The 25,949-nt window shown below is 44.2% G+C and overlaps 1 protein-coding gene across 3 annotated transcripts in view; it reads right to left on the bottom strand.

Annotated features, from left to right (window-relative positions):
* Window positions 1-3,150: 3,150 nt before the first annotated feature.
* The window catches only part of LOC306840079 (signal-induced proliferation-associated 1-like protein 1), a 35,860-nt gene continuing 13,061 nt past the window's right edge, over window positions 3,151-25,949 (bottom strand). Inside the window, exons 2-23 of one of the 3 annotated variants that reach the window (XR_013781288.1) lie at window positions 19,677-21,373; window positions 19,451-19,581; window positions 17,661-17,849; window positions 17,348-17,522; window positions 16,593-16,696; window positions 16,150-16,307; window positions 12,554-13,133; window positions 11,349-11,623; window positions 10,970-11,227; window positions 10,721-10,864; window positions 10,462-10,613; window positions 10,225-10,307; window positions 9,600-10,018; window positions 8,566-8,763; window positions 8,051-8,213; window positions 6,709-6,910; window positions 6,340-6,489; window positions 6,054-6,171; window positions 5,745-5,823; window positions 5,465-5,577; window positions 3,696-3,842; window positions 3,151-3,376 (exon numbers count right to left, since the gene is read on the bottom strand). Coding sequence is in view for 2 of the 3 variants with exons in the window: in XM_079369131.1 (XP_079225257.1) it covers window positions 3,773-3,842; window positions 5,465-5,577; window positions 5,745-5,823; window positions 6,054-6,171; window positions 6,340-6,489; window positions 6,709-6,910; window positions 8,051-8,213; window positions 8,566-8,763; window positions 9,600-10,018; window positions 10,225-10,307; window positions 10,462-10,613; window positions 10,721-10,864; window positions 10,970-11,227; window positions 11,349-11,623; window positions 12,554-13,133; window positions 16,150-16,307; window positions 16,593-16,696; window positions 17,348-17,522; window positions 17,661-17,849; window positions 19,451-19,581; window positions 19,677-21,153 (5,238 nt within the window). In the remaining variant the exon portion in view is untranslated. Of the gene's footprint in view, window positions 3,377-3,618; window positions 3,843-5,432; window positions 5,578-5,744; window positions 5,824-6,053; window positions 6,172-6,339; window positions 6,490-6,708; window positions 6,911-8,050; window positions 8,214-8,565; window positions 8,764-9,599; window positions 10,019-10,224; window positions 10,308-10,461; window positions 10,614-10,720; window positions 10,865-10,969; window positions 11,228-11,348; window positions 11,624-12,553; window positions 13,134-16,149; window positions 16,308-16,592; window positions 16,697-17,347; window positions 17,523-17,660; window positions 17,850-19,450; window positions 19,582-19,676; window positions 21,374-25,949 lie in introns of those variants that run through there. The other 2 variants (XM_079369132.1, XM_079369131.1) reach the window with 2 other exon arrangements.

The following is a 25,949-nucleotide window of genomic DNA, read 5'->3' as shown; positions in this document are numbered from 1 at the left end:
CAGAAATACACAGCTTCAGCCAATTTGTGAATGCATGCATGCAGTGAACACAAAGCGATGCATGCGCACACGCACACACACAAACACACACACGCACACACACACGCACACACACACACACAGACGTTTGTGTTGACAGAACCGGTTCACCAGTTATCAAAGAAGTCTCTCGCTTTCTCTTTTCTTCACTGTGTTTTGTCTCTCTTTGAGGCGCGTGTTGTTATCTAAGCAAAGGTCCTGAGTCTGTGAAGGCCCTCCGCTTCACTGCCTTTGAAAATATCTGAAGCGCTTCAATATTTCTTACAAACATAAAAGACCCTCAAATGAACGAGTTTGTGTTTAAAGTCGAGATAACTAAACGAAAAGCCAAAGTCTCATTATTGAAAAGTTCTGGATTTTTCTTCAGGCTAAAGCAGATAAGGTCAGAAATTTTTAACTCAATTTAAACCTGCTGTTCTCTTTTGAATGTGGTAGCCAAGGGAAACCGAGGTCATGCACGCGATTGAGTGGTGGACCTATTGCACAAAGAATCTAACCATCAGCCCAAAATGCTGAAAATGAATTAAACAGAACTGTTATTACAGCCCTCAAAAAAAAGTCACAACACCACCCTGTGTATTTGCTTTTGTGCTGGTTGCACGCTGTATTTTAACAATTACATTGTTCTGTTTTGTTGCTATTTTCTGGAGATTTGTTACACATCCACTTAACAATTATGACTGAAGATGAACCCACCCATCCCCCCTGATTACAACAAACCACACACGTCCCACACTGCAGTGACCTGCCATCAGCATATCTTCTCATGAGCAGCTCTGGCATTAAGAAGTGATCATTAACAAGGTGACAGGCAGACTGTCAGTTCTCTAATCTGCTATAAGAGGGGCAGCCCTCCTGTAATCTGCATTAATGCTAAATTATTGCACAGCCTGTGCGCTGCGAGAAAGCACTACTGACCACAAACACGGCACACCTCAGGCCCGTATTCAAAGTGTAGGCTATGCAAATGTTGCATCTTAACATGTGTTGATGCATGCCATGGGGTTTCACAAAATAAGAGACATGATATTAGTATTGTTTATGTTTTACGAAGGATTTCCATATTGTCAGCAATACTAGCAGCCTGCATTTACACTGATAGCATTTTTGGCCAGACAAGAGCTGAAGTAGCTCAATAACCTGTCCAATGGATTGCCATTAAAACTACTGTAGTGAGCGATGAGAGGAGCGCCTTCAGTTCATCGGTTTCTGGTGAGGCTCAGTTAAAGTGTTAAGATACTGCACAGCTTCACTCAAGCGTACTTACATCAGCAGTAAGAGCCACAAAAAGTAACACATTTTCGATTAAGGAGTCTTGAGCTTGTTGAATAACATCATTGCAAATATAAAAATAAAAATGCAAGTGACAGATTGTCCAACATTGGATCGATGGATCTAATTTTTGCTTTTTGCCTAAATGGCTGTTGAGCACATTTCAATGATATTTATGATTAAGAACAGGCAGTTGCACTTGAATTTATTCATTCATTCATAGCCTCTAGTAAATTTACTAGAGTGATAAATCGTAATCAGGTTATTGTCAATGGGAAATGCATTGACAATTGCTTGTCATCCCGTGGTTACCCCTGAATGACCTTACAAGCTTGCTGATGTGTAAATTGGTTAATAGTTTTCTTGACTGCAAATATCAGGAAAACTCTTCCCTTACAAATATCTTGACCTCAAATAGGCTAGTTTTACTTTTTTAAAGTAGGCTTACATTTGAATGAAGAGACCAAATGTATTCCTTCACTGATAATCACAAAGTTTAAATAACAACGACCCAAGTGCAAAGGTGCAAAACTAAAAACTGAAAATGATATAACAAAAACGTGAAAAGGGCAATGTTGGAAAAATTAGGCTTACTTCTGGGGGAAAAAAAAACAAACAAAAAAAACAAGCAAAATCCAAAGGGAGAGGCCACAAGGAGTAAATGAATACATGAACATGGTCAGGTTAGATGCATTGAACTGACGCAGAAAGGAGGGAACACAGACTAACTGAGGGTGATGACACAGGTCAGGTCAAACTGATTGGGGCAATCACACTGTAATGGAGAGAAACAGACAAAGGGAGAAAGTAAAACAAAACAAGAAACACTGGGGACAAGAACTACAAAATAAAACAGGAAAGGCTAAAGGTTAAACATGGTAATAATACAATAAAATACACCTGAGGGAAACAAGCAACAAGAGATAAGAACAAATTAAAACTGGAGATGAAATCAAAAAACTGAAATAAACAAAATACAAAAGTACCGTAAATTCCGGACTATAAGCCGCTACTTTTTTCTCACACTTCGAGCACTGCGGCTTCTACTCCGGTGCGGCTAATGCATGGATTTTTTATGGGGGACAATGAGCTTCTGCCGCAAAAACATTTGACTTCGTCACGTCGGATCTTAATATCAGTCATTTTGCGCTTCATGCACGCACCCTCATGATGGAAAACACACGGAGAAATACATATGATGCAGTTTTCAAGTTAAAGGCGATCGACCTGGCTGTCAAAGAAGCTAACAGAGCTGCTGCACGTTAAGATGACACTAACAGCGACAACAGAGACTGAGGAAGTGAGTAATGAAGTCATTCTGAGGCAGTGAATGGATGGACTTTTTCTTGTGAAATATATTACGGTCATCTTTTTCATCAGCCGTGTTACAGACACCGTCGGCTAGGCTTCGTATTGTAACGGTTCATGTTGTAAAGTCAGTAGTTGATAATGTGTTCATAATTCCGATTATGTGGAGAGTCAGTGAATGCACCAGCGAGAACGTGTTGAGTGGCTGTATGAGAGAACGCTGGGGGAGAGAGTTGGATTGTTACGGCAAGTTATGTGTTGCTCTCTGCTGTAAACAGCGTGGTCACGGCCGACAGTGATCGGGTTTTTAAAAGTTATTATTCGTCGTCCTTTAACGTCCGTACGGACGCTACAGTATTTGCGGATGTTACCGGTAGCCTACGTCTGTGTAAATAGCTCTTGTTATAGCGTGGACACCTGCGGCTTATAATCAAGTGCGGCTTATATATGTACAAATACATTTATTTACTTATTTTTAGCCGGTGCGGCTTATATCCAGGTGCGCTCAATAGTACGGAATTTACGGTAAACAAGAACAATTATTTCAAATCACATGGCTTGTCTTAATGGACAGAATGAGCAGCATGAGATATTCCAGCTGTCATTACGGCTTCATATGTACAGATGACGATGCCAGTATCGTAAACTAGATTGAAATCTTCCCTGTCTTCACCCTGGCGTCTCTCAGGTTATCCTCGTCCATCACTCTGTCTGATCCTGCCTCGTCTGTCAGGTTGACTTCTTCATGTAATCATGCCTATGTGGAAAAACAGCAGCTCAGTGTTAATCACAACACAACAGCAGGAGCCGCCACCTCCTACCAGGCCACTAACAGGTGTCCATTTCCCCTGACATGCACTTCACATGACCTCAGCAGGTATACTACTTCTATTGTAGTATATTGGAATAATAAACAGGTTTGCTCTCTCTAAATATTAGAGATGGAACTGGTTGAATTACTATACCTGCCATGTTCAAAAAACACTCAGTGAGTCAAGGTGTAATTCAACAAAATATCTTTAATAGATATAAACTTTTTTTTTGTACACATCACAGCTCAATGGAAACAGACTCACATGCTGTTACACATGTTAAGAATGAAGGTGCAGGGGTGATCTGCTGTGCTAGTTGTCAGGGTCTCATTGGTCTGACTCTAGCTTGTGGTTTCTGTCCCGTCTCTTCTCCTTTTTCTCTCATATTGATCCTCTCCACTAGATCCTAGCCTGTCAGCAGAAATACACGAGAAGTTATTTTTAAAAAATAAGAATGAAGGTGCAAATTCTGATGAATATCAAATTCTCTGTATATACAGTCGCACAGGCTTCGAGTACAAAAGGAAACAGTAATGGGGCTTAAATATGGTTTTCGTCTTGGAATACGTATACAGAGCAAATTCCGGTTGGGCTTTTGAGCAGATTGACAGAAAAACTGTGACTGGACTTTCCGCTTTCACACACTATCTTACTTTCATATAACGAACAGTACCGATATAATCTATTGAGAGACTTAAGGATCAGATAAGGCCTCATAGCATGCCATGGGGGGAGGGGGGGTGGGGGGGGGGGGCAGTTCCATGTAACAATTTACATGTTGTCAACAAAACTAGGGCTGTCAGTCAATCCAACACTGGAAACAGACTGTTTAGTATAATTTTGGAACAAGAGCTAGCTTTCCGCTTTGAAAGCTTTGTTTGCATTTAAAGGATAAATATATGTTCTCTCACATAAGGGAGGGGTTGATCATTATAAGTATATGCAGATCTCTCAATGCACCTGCAGTCTTTTTTCTCCACTATTACCTTTGTCATAAATACTCTTTATAATATATCAAGGGGTAGAAGTGAGAAAAATAAATGCTAACATCAGATATTTACAATAATGCAATGAATGCTCAGGCTCCATCTCTATGGCACCAATATTGTTCTGTTTTTTTTTTCTTCTCCACAATATATATTCTTTTCACCAGCTTGTGACCAGAAGTCCTGTTTAAGACTTGCTTGTGTTTAACCAATAAGAAATTATACTTTTAAATCACTTGTACACTCTTATTACACACTTCAGGTTCTTCAGACAGACAACACAGTGTTTTTGAAGTTATGTGCTACACAAAGGCTCCATCTGTCTGTGTGTACCAACACCATCTGCTCTGGAAAAAAAGCATAGTGTCCTATGGAGGATGACATCATCTCAGGTAGCTTATTTTCGTTTGATTAGAAAAAAGAAGGAATGATTTTTTTTCCCCCTCTGCATTGGGATCGATGAATGTTTAAACAATAGTAAATAAACAACACAGTCTCACGTATTTCTTAAAAAAAGTATCTACTTCTTTAAAACTTGCACGGGACAAACGCAGGTCAATTTGTGTTGGTTTTTAATTGTAAATCTGTTCTCTTGTTATAAGGTTCGCCGAAGAGCTAATCGGGAACAATGACTTTGAATCCCTTTACGTTGGTTTCAACATCTTGCTCTCTCTGTCATGCAGGGATACCAACAACCCATCAACTTAGACACTTTTATTTTGAAATTTAAGGAAGGGAGAGCATGCTGATTGAAACAGTCGCACCCTACTCTTTGTCTTTTAGTATCCTTGTTCTGTTTTGTTTAAAAAACGTGTGTATTCTTTCATGGTGATTAAACAGATCGACTGAAGGCTGAAGGAGCACGATGCTGTAAGTCCATGTTGGCACTGGTTTGTGAAAGCTCAAGAGAACAGTTAATGTTGTGAGTTTTTCTTAATGACTCTTGTTGACAGAGTTCCAGTTCAGTGTGAGTAGTGGTCAAACTCCCAATGCAGAGCAGTCTGCAGCCGCGTACGTCAGTTCATGTCGATGGTGTTGAAGACCCACTCTGTGAACTTCTTGAGCTTGGCCGAGGCGCTGTAGGACTCCTCCAGGAGACGCTGGTTGTCCTCTCGCAGGCTCTGGATCTGAACCTGCAGTGACGCCTTTGCATCCTTCTCCTGGTAGTGACAAAAACATGAGTGAGCAATGTGATGCTGGATCCTGACATTACAAAGACATTGCAGAATAAATCTGTTGTTATTGCAGATCTAAATCTGTCTAAGTGGCATTTACGTTGCGTGTGATTCAATCTTCCTATGCTCACTCTTATTGAATCATAACTCACCTTCTTCAAGTCCTCCTGTAGTGTCATCACCATCGACTCGAGCTGGTTGACCTTCCCCATCAAGCAGGCTGGAGTCTCACTGAGAGAAGGGACATGTAGGACATTAGTTTGAATGAAAATTGATTCTTCAGATTGAAGCTGTAGAGGTTTTTTATGTCAGCCAAACTCTACAGACGCTGATTTGACTGTTAAGTATGCGGTCGACCACAACTAGTGATATCAGCTGCAGTATTCCATGGTGCAGTGCAGGACAACAGTGGATTAAAGCAAACACTGTCCACAGGTCATGACCCGAGTAAGGCCTCTTACCCTGGGGACGGCTGTCTCAGCGGGGCTGCCTGAGGCTCAGCCTGCTGGGGGCTGGCAGCTGCAGTACTCTCAGTCGTGGAGCTCTCCTCCTGGGCTGCCAGGAAAACCAGCCTCTGCTCTGAATTAAAAAAAAAAAAAAAAAAACATTATTAAACCTAGAGAGAGAGAACAGAATTAGACCAACAGTGCCATCTTCTGGTGAGTTTTTCAACTCCTTCCACTGACTACTGAGTAATCAACCTTCTCCCATGATTTGGAGGAAGAATTGAAAACAGCGTGTTCCTACCCTCAAATGCCTTAGCAGCATCTACCAGGTGGGCCCAGTCAAGCGGGACATCTGCCCCTGAGTCAGGCAGGGGCATGAGGGCAGAGTCCTGAAGTTGCTGCCTCTTTCTCTCCTGCTCCAGCTCGGAGCTCTCTGGGGCCGACAGGTCTCCTGGGATGAAGAAACAGCAAAATAAATCACACCGGAGAGCTTTTTTATCCCTCATCTCTGGACAGAAAAACAAAGGTCTGTAGCTATACAAATAACGGCTGAAGACTTACTGTGTATTAAACATCACATAATTCTGCTTCATTACAATTACAACAAGTCGACAGGACATTATGTGTCACAACCTACTCATACGTGATTAGTCATGAAAACCTTACTCACCCAGGGATTTGTGTGATGCTCGCTGGTTAGCTCCATGGCGTGCAGTAGGTGAGCGTGGCATGGTGGAGCAGCTGAACAGAAGGTCAGTGGGCGTGTCCCGCTGTCCGCTGGAGGACGTCTCCCTCTGTCCGCTGTAAATACTCTCATCTGAGAGGGTCCTTTGCAGGGAGCGCCGTGCGGGCAGAGGACCAGGAAACAATGGCTACAGATCGAAAACAAGACAGAAATCCGGTGAGACCAAGCTATTAGTTTTAGATACAAGCAATGATTTGTGAACTTTGTACCGATGCTTTTATTAACTGTCCAATCAGAACAGAGCTGCTTGATTAAACTTCTCACTTGATTTCATTTTCAACAGCACAGCTCCCTCTCAGACTCGGATTGATGTTTTGTCACTGATTCAAGTTTATGTGCAGCTAAGTGGAATCAAAAGTATGGTGTATGTTATCGGAATATAAAAATACATAATACATGGGTTCAATCCCGACCTCTGCCAGCTCTGCCATTTCTCTCCAGCTGTCCCATCCCCAAACAAAAAGTAGTACCGTAAATTCCGGACTATTGAGCGCACTTGGATATAAGCCGCACCGGCTAAAAATAGGTAAAAAACATGTATTTGTACATATATAAGCCGCACTTGATTATAAGCCGCAGGTGTCCACGTTATAACAAAAGCTATTTACACAGAAAGACGTGACACAAAGACATTTTTTTAACTTTTAATGAAATACGTACTACTGGTAACATCCGCAAATATGAAGCCTACTGTAAATCCTTTATCAAACAGTGTCGGTAACACGGCTGATGAAAAAGATTACCGTAATATATTTCACAGGAAAAAGTCCATCCATTCACTGCCTCAGAATGACTTCATTACTCACTTCCTCAGTCTCTTTTTCGTTGTCGCTGTCAGTGTCAACTTTACGTGCAGCAGCTCTGTTAGCTTCTTTGACAGCCAGCTCGATCGCCTTTAACATGAAAGCTGCATCATATGTATTTCTCCGTGTGTTTTCCATGATGAGGGTGCGTGCATAAAGCGCAAAATGACTGATATTAAGATCCGATGTGACGAAGTCAAATGTTTTTGCGGCACAAGCTCATTGTCCCGCAAGAAAAATCCATAAATAAGCCGCATCGTTTTAAAAGCCGCAGTGTTAAAAACCGCAACAAAAAGTAGCGGCTTATAGTCCGGAATTTACGGTATATCAATATATACAGTATTTTTCGTTAAATCTTCATTACTATTCAATTTGGAGTTTACTATAAAATCCCTGGCAGTACCCCACAGTCTGCAGTGTTTGTCACTGTATGCAGCCAATCATGACACAGCATTTCTCAGTACCTTCTCTTCAGCCGTAGTAGGTGGAGGGCTGTCAAGTGTGATGAGCTTTTTCAAGTCTTCCTCCAAGCTCGACTTGGCAGTGTGCCGCTGTGGGGACTGGGCGCCTCGGAGGTTGGCCCTGAGCTGTGGCTGACCACCCAGTAAACCATCACTCTGGTGTCGTCTGGAGATATCGGGGGGGGGGGGGTAGACACAGAGACTCTTCTTAAACCCATATAACACAAGTTAGAAGTTAGCAGCCAAAAAAAAAAAAAAAAGCCTAAAATGAAACATTGTAAGTTCAAATCTACCCTCCAAACAGTGACACATATGCTACTCTGACTAAATGAAAAGGGGAAATATGTGTTATAACCACATGGTGGCAGTGTTGGACTATTAAAAAAAAGCAGGGTAACTTGGTCACTAAAACAAAGAACAAATACTTGTCAACCGCACGCTGATTGTCATCACATGCACGGCAGCAGTCGGGGTTTGAAATATTCATTGATTTGAAGGAAGATGTATTTGGACCTTACTTGCGAGTGCTGCCAAAGTCCACAGAGTTGACGGTACCCCCCGGTTTCCTCCAGCCAATCAGGTACTTCGAGGTGGCTCCTTGTCGAGGGTAGAAACTCTTGGTCCCAGGAGAGTCCTGTGATGTGGGTGAGGTGGCCCTTCCTGCTGCATCGTCTTGTGGGGACATCGGACTCCCTGATTGTCCGGAGCTGAGTGTGCTGCAGAAAAAGGAACAGGATGTTTGTGACTTTTATATTGTTGATAAAAATGTACACATACTAAGAACAGATTCAAGGGCTGTGAAAGTAACAGAACAATATTCCTTATTTGTTGGTGGATTTAAAGTTTAACTTGATTTCAGTTAAATGTTTGATGACGCATTAATATAGTGAATTTGATTAAATGAATTCCATCAAATGGTTGCTTTTCTTCTTGTTCACATGTTCCATCATGCCTTCTCTTACTATCCCTGCAGATAGGATCAATTGATATATTTATACATTAAAAAGAGGACACTGCGTCCTTTCACTTGTTTGCCATCATATTCAAATTCGACTTCTTCCTACTTCAACACTGAAGCTTAAAATTCAAACAGAAAGTTTTGTGTCTGTGTTCGACCTCGCGTGTGTGCACATACTTCAAAACAAAGTTGCCTATATACAGGTCTGGTGGAGCGGAGTTATTTCTGGCTGAGCGCAGAGGAGAGGGAGGAAAGCTTCAGCGGATTCAAAGGAAGTGGGATTTAGAAGGGGGGGGGGGGAAACAGTGCTGAGCTCACAGTCTGCATTACTCGAAACTTCAAGGTATGCGTCGCTTTCACGGGCACCCATGACGGGATCCATACAAATGCAAAACCACACACTCACACTCATGAGGGTTTTTTTTTTTTAATTATTCTTCCTCTTTCCCTTTGTTGATGTCAAACCACAGACTTTTGGAGCCAGCCAAGTTTATATCTGGTCTACAATGAATCACTGTCTGTTTAATGAAACATTGATGCAATAGCAAACATTCTTGAGCTGCCTCCAGCTGACTGAAAAAAACAACAGCACACCTGGAGTGGGAGGCGGCGTCGCTCAGGCTGTAGGATCCACTATCAGGAACAAGAGGAAGAGCAGCTGGACTCTTTGCAGGGATCTCACTGCCACTGATAGTGACCAGACTATCTGGTATTGGAGGCGGAGTGTCTGTGGCCCTCTGACTGCCTGCTGGGTCGTCCTGCCAGGGAACTTTGTCTTTGGCCCTGAAGGCACCAGTGGAGGAAGCTGTGCTGCTTTGTGTGGCAGTGAAGGAGGTGGCATCAATGCCGCTGTCGGTGGAGGTGCCCTGAAGAAAACCGCTGAGATCGAGATCGCTGCGCACACCGGAACGTGAGCCAACTTCGTACCATTTCTCATCGCTGTGGGCGGAGCTGGAGGCGTTGCTAGAGAGCGTGTTGCTGCTTGACTGGCTGGATGAATATGGACCATCCGACTATTGAGAAAGGACAAATGTGATCATTATTTTAAGATTTGTTTTTAAAGTTCTGTTAAAAGATAGAAATCCCTTATTTGTGACCTCATCCTGCTTTCATTATTCATAGACATCATGCAGCTTGAAATCAAAAGCTGAGATCATTACCTGACATGGCATAAAAGGAAGGATATGACACACAGTGTTTCGCTTGATGATGAGCCTACCTTAGTGCCTTTGTTAGGCGATATGTGGCCGGCCTGCTCAGACAGCTGCAGGCGAGTGATCGCTGCCTTCGAAACGCCACTTTCTGTAAAAACAAAAGCAAAGACTTATGGGTAATGAGGTTTGCAGATATGTGATAGCAAACACATAGTCCTAGCCTACAGGGAAAAGTAGGTAAGATGTGCTATCCCTCCTTTACTCAATCCTATCGCCAATTCTAAGACATGAGTTCCTATTACCTTCATTTGTTTTGTCTCCAGATCTGCCTGCCACTTCCCCCTCTCCAGGCCGGGACCATCCAACACCAGAGCATGCTTTAATCCCGTTGGCACCCTCACCTGCCCCCTGCCTCACAGAGGACACAGGGGACTGGCAGTTGTTGTTATTAAACCTGGAGGGTAGATTCAGAGGTTCATCTTTGTTGTCAGGAAGCGCAGCAGGTCAATTAAGCACACGTTCACTCATAATGAGGTGTAGAAAAAAAAAAAAAAAACTTACCCATCAGGCATGGACTTCTGCCTCCAGTGGTTGGAGCTCATGGTGTCTGTGTAGGAGAGGGTGGCAGGGGAGTTTGTGTTGTGCATTGTGCGCCCCATCACAATGGAGCAGGCCAGAGCATAGTTGTCATTCCCTGGGGAATATCTGTATTGATGCAAAAGTATGTCATTAAAGGTGTAGTGTACACAGTAGCCAGACAGCTGATAGTCCAGGGTGTCCCAAAGGTCAAAACACCTGGATATTTATTACCTTTTGGGGTTGAGGGGTCGGCCGTCACTGGACACACTGCGGGGCAGAGTAGCAGAGTTGCGGTCACTGAAGTCTGAAGGCGGAGCTTTGATAAGTGTCCCTCCTGTGCCAGCAGCGCGGGTGTGAGGGCTGGATGAGGTGCGGGGCCACTTTGTGTTGTTGTTGGCAGGGCGGAAGGGGAACTTTAACTCGTAGGGCATACCTTCTTTGTGGTTCTTGTAATCCACCAGTGGCATGTGGTAGATTTCTGAGCAGCCCCTGTTGAGACATGACAGGACAACAGTCTGGATATATTAAAGCCTTTTCTTTCAAATGCAACAGAAAACTGCGTGAAAAAAAAAAAACCCCTTGCATCTATTCATCATTTAATCCACTCTACCTGCGAGGTGTGGAGTCTTCATGCGGTGGAATGATCACGACTTTCACCGTAACAGAGGTTCTGAGCAGGTCGATCATCTGCTCGTGAGACAGCGAGGCCACCGACACCTTGCAAATCTCAACCAATCGGCTGCCCTGCCTGAGCCCGGCCTGCCAAGCGTACCCATAGGGCTCCACCTCTGCAACAATGCCCTCAAAGTTGACATGGAAGCCCAGCTGGCCGAGGGCGTTACGCCGCAGGGTCATCTCTGTGGTCTGACTTCCCTTGGTCAAAAGCTGTAGAATAAAAGAAGAAGAAATGCACAGAATATAAAACTTTAGCTGTTTGATATATGTATGTCAGCCTTTATAGAGGGCAGTTTACCAATCACAAAGTAAGAAATACTAAGCGATTTAATTTGACTTGTTTTGCACAATCCCATGATAATGGCAGCAATTAGGCACTCTGTCTCGCTCTTCCTCTCCCTTTGAGAAGTCAACAGTAGTTAGCACAGCCTGGGAGCAGAGTTCCAGGTAGCTACATTTTTGATGCACATTATGATAACTACAATAACCCATCCCCCCCAAAAAAAACAAAAACAAACAAAAAACCCAACACATTTCAACAGAGGAGGTAACGAGCAGTGGAGAAAGTTGCCTTTGTTTTCTACAAAAAACAAATTAAAAAAAGACTGATAATATTTCAGAGGCTCCACTAAAGAGCCATGCCTCACCTCCACCGCACTGAAAACGCCAGTAGTGATATCAAATCATCAAATGACTATTTACGCCAAGCATGATTTAGACTCCTAGAGTTAAGAGAACAGCTGTGGCTTTACGGCGACCGTGCAATCACTTACTGCGTCCTTATGTTAACTATAATTACAGCAACATCACTTAGTTTTAATTTCTAAGTAACTTCTGTCAAGGAAGTGGACAGATGCTCTCATTCACTGAAATGGCAAAACATTTGAAAGAACTTCTTTTTCACATATTCTTCACTGGCCCTGATATTTGAAATGATTAGAAATGGTTACTGATAGAAATTGTTTCCATTGTTTTCTGTATTGGTATTTGCTTTACAGATGTTAACAAAGGATGTAAATATAATGAGAAAAGGTAGTCAGAGGTACAATGGCGGGGTGTAAGTGTGACCTCTGATAACAGCAACAGATGGTGTGTGCTAATGAGACGTACAGTCACAGACAGTAGTGCTGCCCCACTCACCTCCAGTCTTTTGACAACCTCTCCAAAGTCTTCTGTGTTGTTATTGATGGAGCGCAGTGACACACTTTCTCCACGCTCGTAGTAGATCTTCATGGAGGCGGGGCTCCCCGTCGACCATCCAATCACGTCACGCGTGGCGCAGTTGAACACGACCGCTTTGGCCTCCTGATCTAACAGGATGATGAAGTCGTTTGAAATGGCCAGCAGGCATTCGCGTTCGGCACCGGCCACCTGATCTTCAGCGTGGACCTGCCAGGTCACCGCCCCGAGGCTCCGGAGCTCCGCCCCACTGTACGGACGCACCTTCTCCCGTCGTTTGTGAGCCAGAGAGATGAAGGGGAACTTTCCAGTGGGTTCCACTGGAGTGCTGGTCACATGACGTTCTGCCAAGTCCCTCAGATACTCCTGCCGCGTACGCGTCGCCATGGCACCGAACTTCTCTGACTTGTGTGCCGCGTTCTCAGCGTTGATGACTTTGCCCAGCAAAAAGTCCCTGAAGACAGTGGACTTTGGGAAGGTCACACCCTTGGGGATTGGTGGGCCGAAGGAGGGGACGTCCTGGGAACGTGTTACGGCCACACTGCAGGAGGAACAAATGAGGTCATTAGAGAACAAACATTACACTTTTATTTTAGGCTTTTGCAGAACGACCATAAACAAAATGTTCTGCATCAATTCAGCCTGATGGAATATAAACACAAAAGACTTGGGCCTGGGACTAAAAAGGTTCATTATAGTGTCAATCAGCACATGAGTTTACAAAAAAACAAAACAGGTACTGTTGTCTGTTTTACTTGTGAGTATAAAAGAGGGCGTTAGAATTCCTCCGGGCAAGGCTCTCCTCTTGTTACCCTCTGCTGCTCTTATTCCCTTTGCACACAATGGCCGTCTTTGAGTTGTGTTTCTATAAATTAGTGAACAGGTGCATGTGAGAGGTGAGAGGGTAATGCTGCCTCACACCTTTTGTTGATAGGAGAAGGCGCACATTTAGCAACGTTTGCTTTTAAACTGGATTCATTGGCCATTTGAGAAGATGCACTTGTCTATATCCTCAGCGTGAAGATTATGTAAGGCTATAAGTTGATATACACACAGTCAGCAGCACATACATTAAAGCTGACAAGTTTGTGATAACTGAGACGTGTCTTGTATAAGCTGAAGCGATAGTTTTGACAAGTCTCCATCCAGTCCATTAAACAGATAACACCGCCATCGCCTGTAGCAGAAATGTTACAAACCATGCCTGACTAAATCCCGGCGTATCAATACTATACATCCAATCACAGCTGACAGGCCAGCTCCCAGTGCGGACACGCTGCCACTCTCTGCTACATCATGCTTTGTGGAAGCAGCGCTGCAGCAGCTAGAGCTAGCAACACAAACTGCCAGCCTTTTCGAAACAAAGGTTTAGTTATGCAATCTGCCTTGCTGGCCCTGAGTGACTTTGAGGCAGCGGTTGAAAGCAGCAGATTAGCACCCACTGGCCCCAGGCCACTCACTCCTCTAATGCTCTCGTCTGGCTCAATATGACCTGAGCATTATCCAAATCTCAGAAGCAGGCAAAATCTGGCTATTAATATCTTGATGACTCAACAAATCCTTACATACTTTTTATTTATAGAGATTAGAGAAGTAAAGACAGTCCAGTATTGACATGGGTTTACTCAAGATAGAAATACACACTTATATGACATGTTGACAAAAATCAAACAAATAGTAATCTCTCTTAAATTCCAGTTTAAGCCAATGTGTGCACATGTAAGAATCTATACAAGTGCTCAGTGTGAGTTTGTTTGCAAATAAGTAACGAGTGATCCGCTGACTGAGTTGCAAAGTCAAATCCCTGAATTTGAACTCAGCCTCCAAAGATAACAAACACCCATTACTTACCTCCTAGTTTCACCAAAAAGAACCCATCGTCTTCAGAGCAGTGCTGCACAACATGCTGAATCTCCGATGCAACAAACAACATAGCAAGGTGAAAGTTTCCTGGATGAATGAGGACTCAGGTCTGCTCTGGAAGCTACCATCCGAGACTAAACTAAACGCTCAGGATGGTGCTGAAAAACCCTTCCACTTGTTTTCCAATCGACCAGGGGAAAGCATCCATGGAAAGACTTGACAAAGATCCAGGAGTTCAGTCTTGATATGTGAGCAGAAGCGAAACGTTGACGTCTGTTTCTCTGGGTGGGGTTGCTGGATGGTCCTTAAGCGTTCTGCGTCCCGCGCCTCTCCATTTCATCCTTCAAGCAAACCAGGAGAACCAGCAAGTTTGCCTCCATCTTTTCCCAGACTGCAAACAAAAAGATGCCCCCTTTTTTGGCAGTTTAACAAATATGAAAGAATGTGCCAAACCAGTCGATGGGGGGTGCAAGTGCTGATTGAAAAAAAATAAATAAAAAGGGGGTCAAAATAAATTAGCCCAAAGTTGAGACGAGTGTAGATATCAGAGACAGAAGCGTGGCCTGACCCGTCCGCTCCTGAGAGGGACTCTGTGAGCTCTGAGGGGACTATGCTCTCGACAATCCTCCGCGCTCACATGCATGTCCGGGTGAAGAGAGTACTTCATGTGCACGCCGCTAACTCCTTCAGACTATTCCGGCTCACGCTGCCCAAAGGCAAAGTGGCAGGGGGGGGGGGGGCTTGTATTATAGGAGTGTGTGAAAGAGTGAGTTGGTGTGCATGGGGGGAAAAAAACGTGTGCATGTGTGTAACCGTGTGCAAGTGAGCATGAGGAAGAGGTAAAATGGAGAAACTGGAGTGTGGGCGCAACTGTGTGTTTATAATATCTGTGTATACAGAGTGCACAAAGTGGATGTGTGTGGTGGGGCAGCCATGCAGAAGTGTGAACAACACAGAAATGCAGTCTGATCGTCACAGGGCCAAGAATAAGCCAGAGGAGGAGATCTCCCATCAGTGTTACAGATACTGCAGTGCTCAGCTCTTCTATTTGACTAAAATCTAACAAATTCACATTTATGCAGATACACAAACATATGAGGTCTAAAATCCAGGGCAGTCACCACAAGAGGCTTTTATGTTCGACCCGTGCCTTCCAGTCAATGCTTTTGTCTTAATGCTACTAAAGCTGCCTGCATTAAATCTGCACTGCTTGTAGCACTGAAGAAGTGGAGCTTTTAAGGGTCCTGTAAGAGTACTAAAATATTTTTCTAAGTTGCTACAGGGTTTGGTCAGTCTGGCCCACTTCTCATCGTAATTAGTCCCCCTAAATCTCAATTTGTAGTCATATATAACCATAGCTGGTGGGCTAACCTTAACCTCACAGTCACTCACAGTTCCATATTCAGAAATCCTCTCAGGCGGTAAACTACAAACCTCTCCCAGGCGTTTTGTGGGCTGTCAGATTTTTCAAACCTGCACTTATCCAGGAAGAGGTTTTGTTCAGCACACATTTATGCACATACTCGCTTTTTCTTTTGCTTTCTTTTTGTTGACAAACACAAACCACAGAGCAAGCATACGTCGTAGAATAATAAAAATGAAAAGGACCATGTATCCACCTTGTAACACCTCTCAGCTCAGTGGGTTGTACATATTGTTGAGCTTTTCTTTCTCTCTTCAGCTCAGAGACCCACCTGTAGCATGTGTTGTCAGAGCAGGGATTGTGCACCCGTACGATGATGAAGACGTGCTGAAAGTGAGAGCGTATGGTCTTGGGAGTGAAGGGGTGAGCGCCCGGCTCTTGGAACACGATGGTCACGATGTCGTTTCCTATGTGGCGCTTCCTCAGCAGCTAGTTGATGGAAACAATACATTTATAATTAAAGGAGCAATGAGCTTGAATCTTAATCACAGTAATACCACGTACATATTTCTTTTTATTTTATGTTATCAAAATGCAGGAGGAAACAATTCAAGTTAAAAAAAAAAAAAAAAGAATCTGGATAGGATTCAAATCTGATAAAACTTCCTTCATGCAATCCTCCTAATGATACACTCCTCCTCCAAGGTCTTCTTTTCCAAACAAAGGGCTTTTCTCCTAATGGTGGAGCACAAAGGCGGTGCGCTCTTTCCTTACCTGTTGTTTGTTGTTGGGCGTGTGAGGCAGCAGAGTCGACACATGGAACATGATCTCATAGTCCTTGTACGTCGTGTACAGCGAGTAAGTACCTGTGGAATCCGCTGCAGGAGAATAAGCAAAACAGTGTTGACACTCATTGTACAATGACTGGCATCCATCTTTGTCACATGTATTCTGTGGGCTCAATGTTTTCTATTCAAGAGAGGATGCAGTTTCATTGTTGGCCAAACAAGTCGTCAAAAGAGGATCAGTGTCAGAAAGGATAGAGTGACTGTAAACTGCTGGACCTGTAATCTGGCTTTCATTTCCTTTTGGACAAATGGAGCATAAACCGGACATCAGCAAAAAAAAAAGTATTCTGTATTTTTGTAAAGCCATTCAAAAACAATAATGTACTGCACACAGTCTATTATTACTAAATGACTGCTGTAGTTTCCACAAAGATAAAAAACTAAAGAGGGGGGAAAAGAAAGAACAACTAAATACAACAAAGTGAAACAAGAACAAGTGTTGGAGAAAATAATGTCCGGTTACAATGAATATTGGGATCGAACCCTGACCTTCCTGTTGAGAAATGACTCTACCAACTGAGCCACATTAAATCTTGTCTTATATGTGACCAGTAATTAGGCCATCTAAAAAAGGTTTTTCATTTTGGATATATTGGAAAAACTTGTTTTTTGTTGCGTTATAAATATATGTTATTATAATAAAGGTTCTTATTATGTGTATGTGTGTTTGGGAGTGGTTACTTTTGGTGTCCAGCTGGGCTCTGTACTTGGTGAAGCCCTTGAGGCGAACTTTCTCTCCCAACAGTTGGAGGAACTCTTCCAAGGCGGGACCAGCCATCTCGTTGTTATACATCTCCTCCTCTGTGCTCTGACCCGCTCGGCAGTACATCACTCCCACCTTCACCTGAAAACTCAGCTGGGGAACAGACAGAGAACACCAAAGTGACTCGCGAGACAAGTTGTGACTGTAAACAGTCAGGTCAAAATCTCAGCAGAAAAGTGCAGATCGTGTAAAAAAAGGCACTTTGTTTATCATCTGGCTTCTTTTTCCTACCCCCTGTTCATCCAGCTTCATGAGCTGCTCGGTGACTTTGGGTGTGTTGAGTGCCAGTCTGAGGCAGGACAGATCCAGCTCAGGGAGGAGGTACTCCAGCACCTCTTTAATGGGCAGCCCTCGGGTGGTGCCATGCTTAGAGGTGGAAGGCACTGCGTCCTCGAGGATGGAGCCCCGCAGAGTTGTCAGCTGATTGGAAGAAGATAACGGAGAGAAGTGTGAGGAGATAAAAGAATGTATCTCAGGAATCCTCGCTGTGCTTCAAACTTCTTCTTCTTGGAGACGGAACACACCGATAGAAAAACCTGAATCTCCACACACAAGTTGCTGTGCTTTTTAAGGTCACACCATCGTCTTAATTTATCCTTTAAAAAAAAGCTTAAAAAAACAAAAAAAAACGAAAAGAAAGGTTTCACTCAAGGCTTTGGATAAATAAAAAGTTGAAGAGAGGAAGAAGACGTGGGAGGGCTTGTACAAGAATTCTGTGTACACAAAGTCTGCATTGTGCCTTGCTCGGGGAGCGAGCGACTATCATAAGCATCTGGAACAGGCTTAGACTTTCTCTCCTGCACGTCTGAGGCTGTGCTGGGACTGTGTCTACAATGAGCCTGTGTTACCCGTGTTTGGAAGACAGAAGAGGGAGCGAGGGTCCTTAAAGCACTTTGGTCTTAAGTACGTGACTTTAATCACATACACCTGTCCTTCTCCAGGAAACAACAAACATCCCCACGCCGGTTACCCTCTGTCTGGGAATGTGCATGAAATAAAGCCCATAACCCAAAATTGAAAAACCCAAACTAAACACGGAGGACTGGGGGCCAACATTGCAACTAAATATGACAATCTATTTTTACTGAGACACAGAAGCAAAGCTCTGCACACAGTGGTTTGAGGTTGTTGGGCACTGACAGGCCTTGGAGGCTGGAAGATGAGAGCACTTTCTGAAGTCTCTTCACACACTGCTAATATCTGCCGACAGCTGAATAGCCTCAGGGCTCTGTGCATAATAACAAACGAGGGCTGAGAGTGGATCTACCTATGAGGAGCAGTGGAGCTGTTTATCTCGGGCCTGTGTGTGAGTAGCATGTCTCTCAAAAACAGAGTTTCCCCTCTGGGATTTATAAAGTTTATCAAATAATAATAATAAAGACCCTCTATGCAGGTAGATAGGATTAAGATCCAAACGAGCCCGTCTTAATGTTTGGAGATGTTATTATTTTTTGCAAACTAGTAAAAAGTTTTGAATTGATCCCCAAATGTGTAAAAAGAAAAAAAAAGTGCAAATGCTCACACAGATCAATAAAGATGGAGATCAGACACAACCACTTCAAAGGTGCGTTTTTTTCTTTTCTCTTGTGAAGAGCAGCTTTTCTCGCTGATTGTTTTCATTAATGTGTGTTTGGAGAAAAAAACAAACGGAACAAACCTTTTGGGGAGCTCGTTTGTGACCTAAGAGGCATGCTAACACGAGCAAGCTACTGTTTGCTTGTGAGCCTGAGCTCAAGCCATTAGAACACTTGGGGCAAACATTTCTGGATTTGTGTACACATGTGGGTTATTTACTCATATAAAATAGTCTTTGATCTATTTATTCATTTGAAACTAATTGTGACAACAACAATATATAACTGTAACACAAAACAATTACTCTCACAGTCAGCCAATTAACTAAGCTCTGTTACTTTCCTCAATTTATGAGTACAACAATAATGATGGTGTTCATAATTCACAGCAGGATGCATTAACGTGATGTGCTGCTGGTTGAGGTTGGGGTGAATGAATGATCTGACCTCGCTGGTTCTGAAGATGAGGCGGTAGTTATACTGCTGGCCATGCTCCTTCTCCTCCTCCAGCTTCTCCCTGCGCAAACTCACAGCCACCGGACCCAGAGCCTCGTCTATCCCAAAATAGTTCCAGTGTTCTGAAGGAGGAGCGAGAGGCAGAGACGGAGTCACGTTAGAATTTTCTGCTTTAATAAATATACATTCCTTTGATAATGAGTTGAATAAATCTCACCCCTAAGATAGAAGAACTTCCTGTAGTAGTAGGCTCCCAGGTCCACATGCTCAACAATGTACTGTTTGCCCTTCTCACTCAGCGTGCTGGGCCCGTCCTTTGGCCCCTCCAACACTGCTACTCCAGCATTGGTGCAGTGTGAGCTCACTGAAGTTTCATACAAGTTACTTTCCCCACTCAGGGTGCCTGAGCCACCGTTACCTGCTCCGCCACCCAAAAGCCCATTATACCCTCCTCCACCTGCTCCGAACCTGAGCCTACCAATCCCGTCGGCTCCAATCTCGTTGCGGAAGCAGGGGCAGCTCAGCAGCATCTCGTTGCTCTGTTCGTCTCCTGCGTCCAAACCAGGACTGTCCCTGGAACTGAGCTCCTCCTGGCTGCCACTCGGGGAGCTGTAAGGCAGGCTGTGCGTGGATGACAAGGTGGAGGAAGCCGAGGCTACGGCTGCGGCAGACGCCCCTGTGGTGGTGTTTTTCCTCTTGCCTGCAGTCTGTCTGAGCTGAGTTACTTCATTGAGGTCAAACAGCATGCTTTGAGCATCGTAGTGGGCAAAGCCTTTCTGGCACACCCAGGGTTTAAGAGGGGGGCCCATGTCCTCCGTCCGGCTGTCCTCTACATCCGACCCCGTCCTCGGGGAGTCCAACTCACCACGCACGTTACGAAGTTTACGGAATATAGACTCGCCCCCAGTCTCAGATTTGGTCCGTCTCTTCGGGGGTTTATCTCTGTCCTTAGCTTTGGGAGGCTGGCCGTCCACAACATCCTCCTGAAGATCGAGACCAGCTTGCTTCGACCCGGTATTCAGCATGTCCTCCAATTTGGCCGGAGCAGGACTACGCTGGTCAACTTTGTCCCCTTGATAGCCCTTGAGCATTTCAAAGAAGCTCTCTCCAGATGCTCCGTGCTGATTAATTGAGGAGGTGCTACCGTACTCGCGATGAAGAGGAGACCATTTGGCTCCCGTCGGCGAAGCCCAGTCCTCTCCACTGTCTCCGCTGGCCTCCATCTCACTGATGGTCATGTCACTGTTGCTGCGCTGACGGATGCGTCTCTGTCGCGGGTTTCGATGTGCAGGACCTCGGTAGTCTGGCGCTAGATAGCGGGTGTCCAGGCTGTAGTTGTTCGCCTGGGTCTGGGTTCGATTCCTCAGTGTATTGTGGATGTTACGCAGCATTGATGAGTCCTGAGGGCTCATTACAGAGCCTAACTTCATGTGACTTTTTCCAGCAGAGTTCTCAGCCTCCACAGCCGATTGCCACACAGCTCCTGAAAAGTCTTTCCTCGGGGGCCAGTCGGCCACCCGAGCACGTACACCCATTTTAGGCACTCCTGTAGTCACAGTGGAATGAATATTGTCTGTGCGTGTTGGCAAAAGCCCTCCGTTTGACATACGGAGGTGGCGGGTGTAAAACTCATCGGTGGCGGGGATAGTTCCCCCAACAGGGCGTTCCATAGGTGGGTGCTTCAGGCTGGTCATGACACTAGTGCCAAAGGGCTGAAGGTCACTTAGCAGGGAGACATGGCTGCCTCTGGGAGGAGAGGCCGCTCCCTGACGTCATGAGCAGGTTGATTGTTTGGATCAACACGAAGACGTGAAAAAAAAAGGAAAAGACAGCAGACACCTTCAGCACTCGAGCTTCTTCCTCAACTGTGTCCACACTGGCACTTTGCTTTTTTTTTTTTTAAAGCATTCAATCCTGAAAAGAAAAGAAAAAAATAGTTAGTACGTTTAAAAATTGTTACCAGCACATGTTGACTGAAGAACGAATATCTGAAATAAGACAAACTGCTGGCTAAGAAGCCGAAGCTGCTAAACAGAAGTCTGTAAATTTAACTGACTATGAACAGAGCCTTGTTCCACTCTCCCTGACGCGGCAAAAAGAACAATAGCAATCACAATCTCACCTTTAAAAGCAACATTGTGTAAGAACCTGGATCAGATTATTTGACCTAAATGTTTACACCACAATTCACTCTTGTGCAACAAACCGACACAAGTTACAATCTTGTCCCGCCTCCTGCCCGGTCATCTTTCTCTCTTTATCGTCCATTTCCTGTTCAGATTCTCGCCTCTCCCATGTCCGGGCTGTGAATATATAAAAAGGTGATGGCCTTCAGGGCTTTCTGCCAGAGATCTATGTCAATCCGTTACACGGTGCGAGATCAGCCATTTGGGCATCGAGTGGCAATAAATGAGCAACAATTCTTTCTCAAACAATGATGCCATCAATACAAAGTGGAAAATACACAACGCTGCTCAAAAGGTAAGAACGCATGATGCCGACAAAACAGAACGTTTCTTTATCTACTGTGTGCTTTTTATGAGCACATGAAAAGTCACCTAGCTGTGTCTTCCTTTTTTTTTTTATTTTACCAAGAAGTCCCATTGAGATTTGTTTTCAAGGAGAGAGAGAGAGAGAGCACTGAGGAGTGAACATGAAAGCTCAGCCAAAATGCAAATGAGTTCAACAATGTGTGTTATTTATTTTCTTGGAAGGCAGAGCAAAATGATGCCTTTGCCAGTTATTATCATCAGTAAATGTACACAAAGAAAATGGTTTAACAGCTTTAAGTCGGTCAAAAGGCAATCGGTTTTTTGCACTGATGGTTAATGTTATGATAAGTTTACAAATATGTGGGGGAAAAAAGCATCTGGATTTATGAAAACGTGATGTCAGCTGACTTTCCTCGATACCTCCCCATGTCACTGTTGGATTCTGTTCTTTGTGTGCCTCTTAGCAGCCTACATTAGTGAATTGTTATGCAGAGTTGCAGTTTTCTCAAACCAATATCCCAAGCTGCACATCAAAAAGCAAAGAGGCCCTTTGAAAGTCATCTGAGAAGTGAGTGATGATCCTCTGCCTGACAAATCGAGCCAATTTGGCAGTGAGACACTGGGAGAGATTAAGGCTGGGCTCTCCGTCAGCTCTGCCTGGCTGTGGCTGTGATCACATTAGCCACTAGCAGTTAGAGCACTGTGACGGGCCTCCAGCACAACCACCTTCACACTGCAGCCCAGCATCAGGATGAAGTCTGAGCTAACGACAACCACACATTAAGAAAAGGAGACAATCACTTTTACTTTGAATTAAAAAAAAAAAAAGCCTCTGAGGTACGGGTGATGATATGTCAAAAAATGGCCAAGGATGCAAAGCATTAACACAAATACAACTGAGAGATGGCTCTAGTGTTCTCTGTACGATAATCCTCCACTAATGTTCACAGTCAAAGAGTCAAATCTACAGATGGTTCAGTTCTAGGACTGCCGAGGCAAAGGATCATGGCGAGTCTTTCTTCAAAGCACACAAGCTCTGATGTTTGCACACAGCGAACAGCATTTAAAGAGACACACGCACCAAAACGGAGCGTTCTGAGAGAGCTGGTTTCTACAGGGTCACAAACCTCCTCTGCTGCTTGATTCATGTTATGTTTGGACCAAAGCACAGCACAGGTGTTTCATTTAGGGGTATAATATGTCCCCTTTAATAGATGGACAAACAGTAGATATAAAAGCATCATGGCTACCTGATACAGAAACCTAAAAAGAGATTTACATGATAAGAAATGTATAAATGTCAGTATGTGAGAACGTTTCCCAAACAGACACTCTTCTTATGAAAGGGTAATTTAAAAAAACTCATCCATGTCCTACTAACACCCTTTATTTCTCTGACATCAGTGAGAGTGACAATTGTCAGGGAATGTAAGTTAAACTGTGGGTCCAGTCCCAGAGGGCCGGGCCTCATTCCCTCATGCTGCTGAGGGTCCACAGGGACACACAAGAGAGTAGAAGCAACACACACACACACACACACAGTCATGTCCTAGAAACAGGGCCTTTAATCTCCTCGCTGACGGACACACAAAAAGACAACGGGCTTTGGGCGCAGAGAGAGAGAGAGAGACAGAGACAGAGACAAAGACAGAGACAGAGAGAGAGAGAGGGGGCCTGGTTTGTGCTTGAACTTAGGAGGAAACTAAGCACAAATTAAAGACGCAGAATTGTAAAGTTACTCCAGCCAAGTGAGAAATTCACAAGTCTGTAGGTCACGCTCTTCCAGCTTCAGCCTGTTTTCTACATGAGGTTAACTTGTTGTAATTGAACCTCTGACCCCCCCCCCAACAGATGCTCCATCAGCCCCCTAAGAGAGAGAGAGAGGCGAAGCGTATGCACTTACGTAATGACTGACTGACATCATGACACACCTTCGAGGTGTTACAAGAAGTTGTTAATGTTGTAAAAACGAGTCTAGACAGAGGAGACCTCACTCAACATGCCTGTGTGACGGCTCAGCCTGCATGTGTACACACACACACACACAAACAATCCACACACGTAAACACGCATTACATCGGAATTAAAGTTGGAAGCCAGTCAGCAGATGAGATGAATTCATCTAAAAAAAAAAATAAAAAAAAACATGAAGCCAGAGTCTGAGACTTTAAGAACAAGCCCTGAGTCATCCCTCACTGTATGGGTTCTCGGTGTCGGGTCTCTTAAAGGGGACTCATTGGAGCTGAGCTGGCTTGGCTTGCTGGTGTCCTGGAGATAAAGGACAACACATTGAAGTTGAAAGCCGTCGTCCTTCTGAGACTCCAAAACAGCGAGGTAATGAAGTTTCTCAATGAACTGGGCAAGTGTCTCCAAAGCGGAGACAAAAGAGCTCGAGGATTGCCCTACAAGCTTGTAATTACTCCATGCTTCAATGGGGATAAGGAGCTGTTTGGCCAACACCATTGGCTTTCAAACAGGCACCCTACCATTTAGGCCACTGGCTCTCCCTGTCTCTTAATCTCCCCCTGCTCTAAAGGCTGCCTGAGCTGCTGGGCAGCAGGCACAAAGGTCCCTCTGTCCTGGCTTGGCCAGCACTGGGGCCTCATTCCAACATATTGAAGTCCTTTGAAAATTTGCCTGGCACAGGAACCCCACAACAAGTGTGAATGAGGCCTGCCAGAAAAAAAAAATTAAAAAAAAAAAATTGGATGCAAGGGGAACTGAAGAGTTAAAGAGACGGAGCAAACACTAAACAAGACTTTGGAAACGAGTGACAAAAGAAACATGAAAGACGTGGAAGGATAAATCTGCAGTGAGCGAAGGATCGCAGGAAATCAGCAGGAAGTTTGGGAACAAAAATGAGATAGCATGAGTGTACGAGTCAAGTTCTTGTGTTACCTTATTTTGAATCACTGGGTCTTTATTTATAACAGGAATTATGCTGATTACAATACAAAAACATAATCAGCCTCTAAAAGAGATCAGACTGATCAGTTAAATCCAATAAGAGCTCAAATAGCCTTTAAAGCTTCAATTAAAATGCAATCAAGAGGCTCTGTGACAAATCCAACAGTGAGTTTTGGAGAGGAGAGAAAAGACCTCTGCTGATACTTCACCTCCTTGTAAGAACCTCAGTAACTATGAACACAGGAGTGTCACTCGAAAAGACTCCAACTCTGGTGCAAGAATTATGAACCAACTGACTGACTGAGGTGTTTCAGATTTTTAGGAAGAAAACGTGAAGTACAAGTACACGTCTGGGGTTGTAAAGATGAATTGAGATAAATCAATTCAAAGGGGTCAAGGTTCACATCGCTACTCTGTAAAATGAATCGCAGTAATATGGTGAGCGTCAGCAGCTGTGGAGCAGAGGAGGTCGGCGGCCGCAGAGCAAGATCTTGAAATTGAGGACGCACCACCGTCTTTAAAATCAGAAACTGTGTGCAAATATTACAAGAAGAAGACGGGAACGACACAAACAGCACAACCGACATGACGCAGCGTTTAACCAACACCCCAAAGAGAGGCTAAAGGATAAACCACACTGACAAGCAGGTTAACAGCTTCTAAAGTCATCACGTGTCTACAGTCTCATTTTGGAAAATAAATCTTCCATACATCGATATAAATACAAATTAAAGCAACTAAAAGGTTCACTTCGGTCTGTCTCCTTATGGCGCGTATTTTGGGGGCGTTTCCAGAGACTAACACCGGGAAGGATTCTTAAATTACCGACCCGCACTGTCCTACTGTTTGGCACCCTTCTGTCGGGGTGCCAAGTGTATCGATCCGACCCTAAAAGGAGGAGCTAAACACTGCAGTCTGTTCAATGGTCCCGTACGACGGGCGGCACTAAAAACACAAACTCAACCCCGTCGTGTTTAAAACAGTCGATTGTTTATTCACGGCACTCAGTCGTCTCTGAAACAAAGCTTGATTGGGATTTTGTAACAAAGAGCCACATGCCACTGCACAGTTCCTCACTCAGAGGTGTGTTA

This window comes from Symphodus melops (assembly GCF_947650265.1).
Source record: "Symphodus melops genome assembly, chromosome: 19".
In the NCBI taxonomy this organism is placed as follows: domain Eukaryota; kingdom Metazoa; phylum Chordata; class Actinopteri; order Labriformes; family Labridae; genus Symphodus; species Symphodus melops.
The sequence above is the reverse complement of the archived record's forward strand: the minus strand, read 5'-3'. Positions and strand labels throughout refer to the sequence as shown.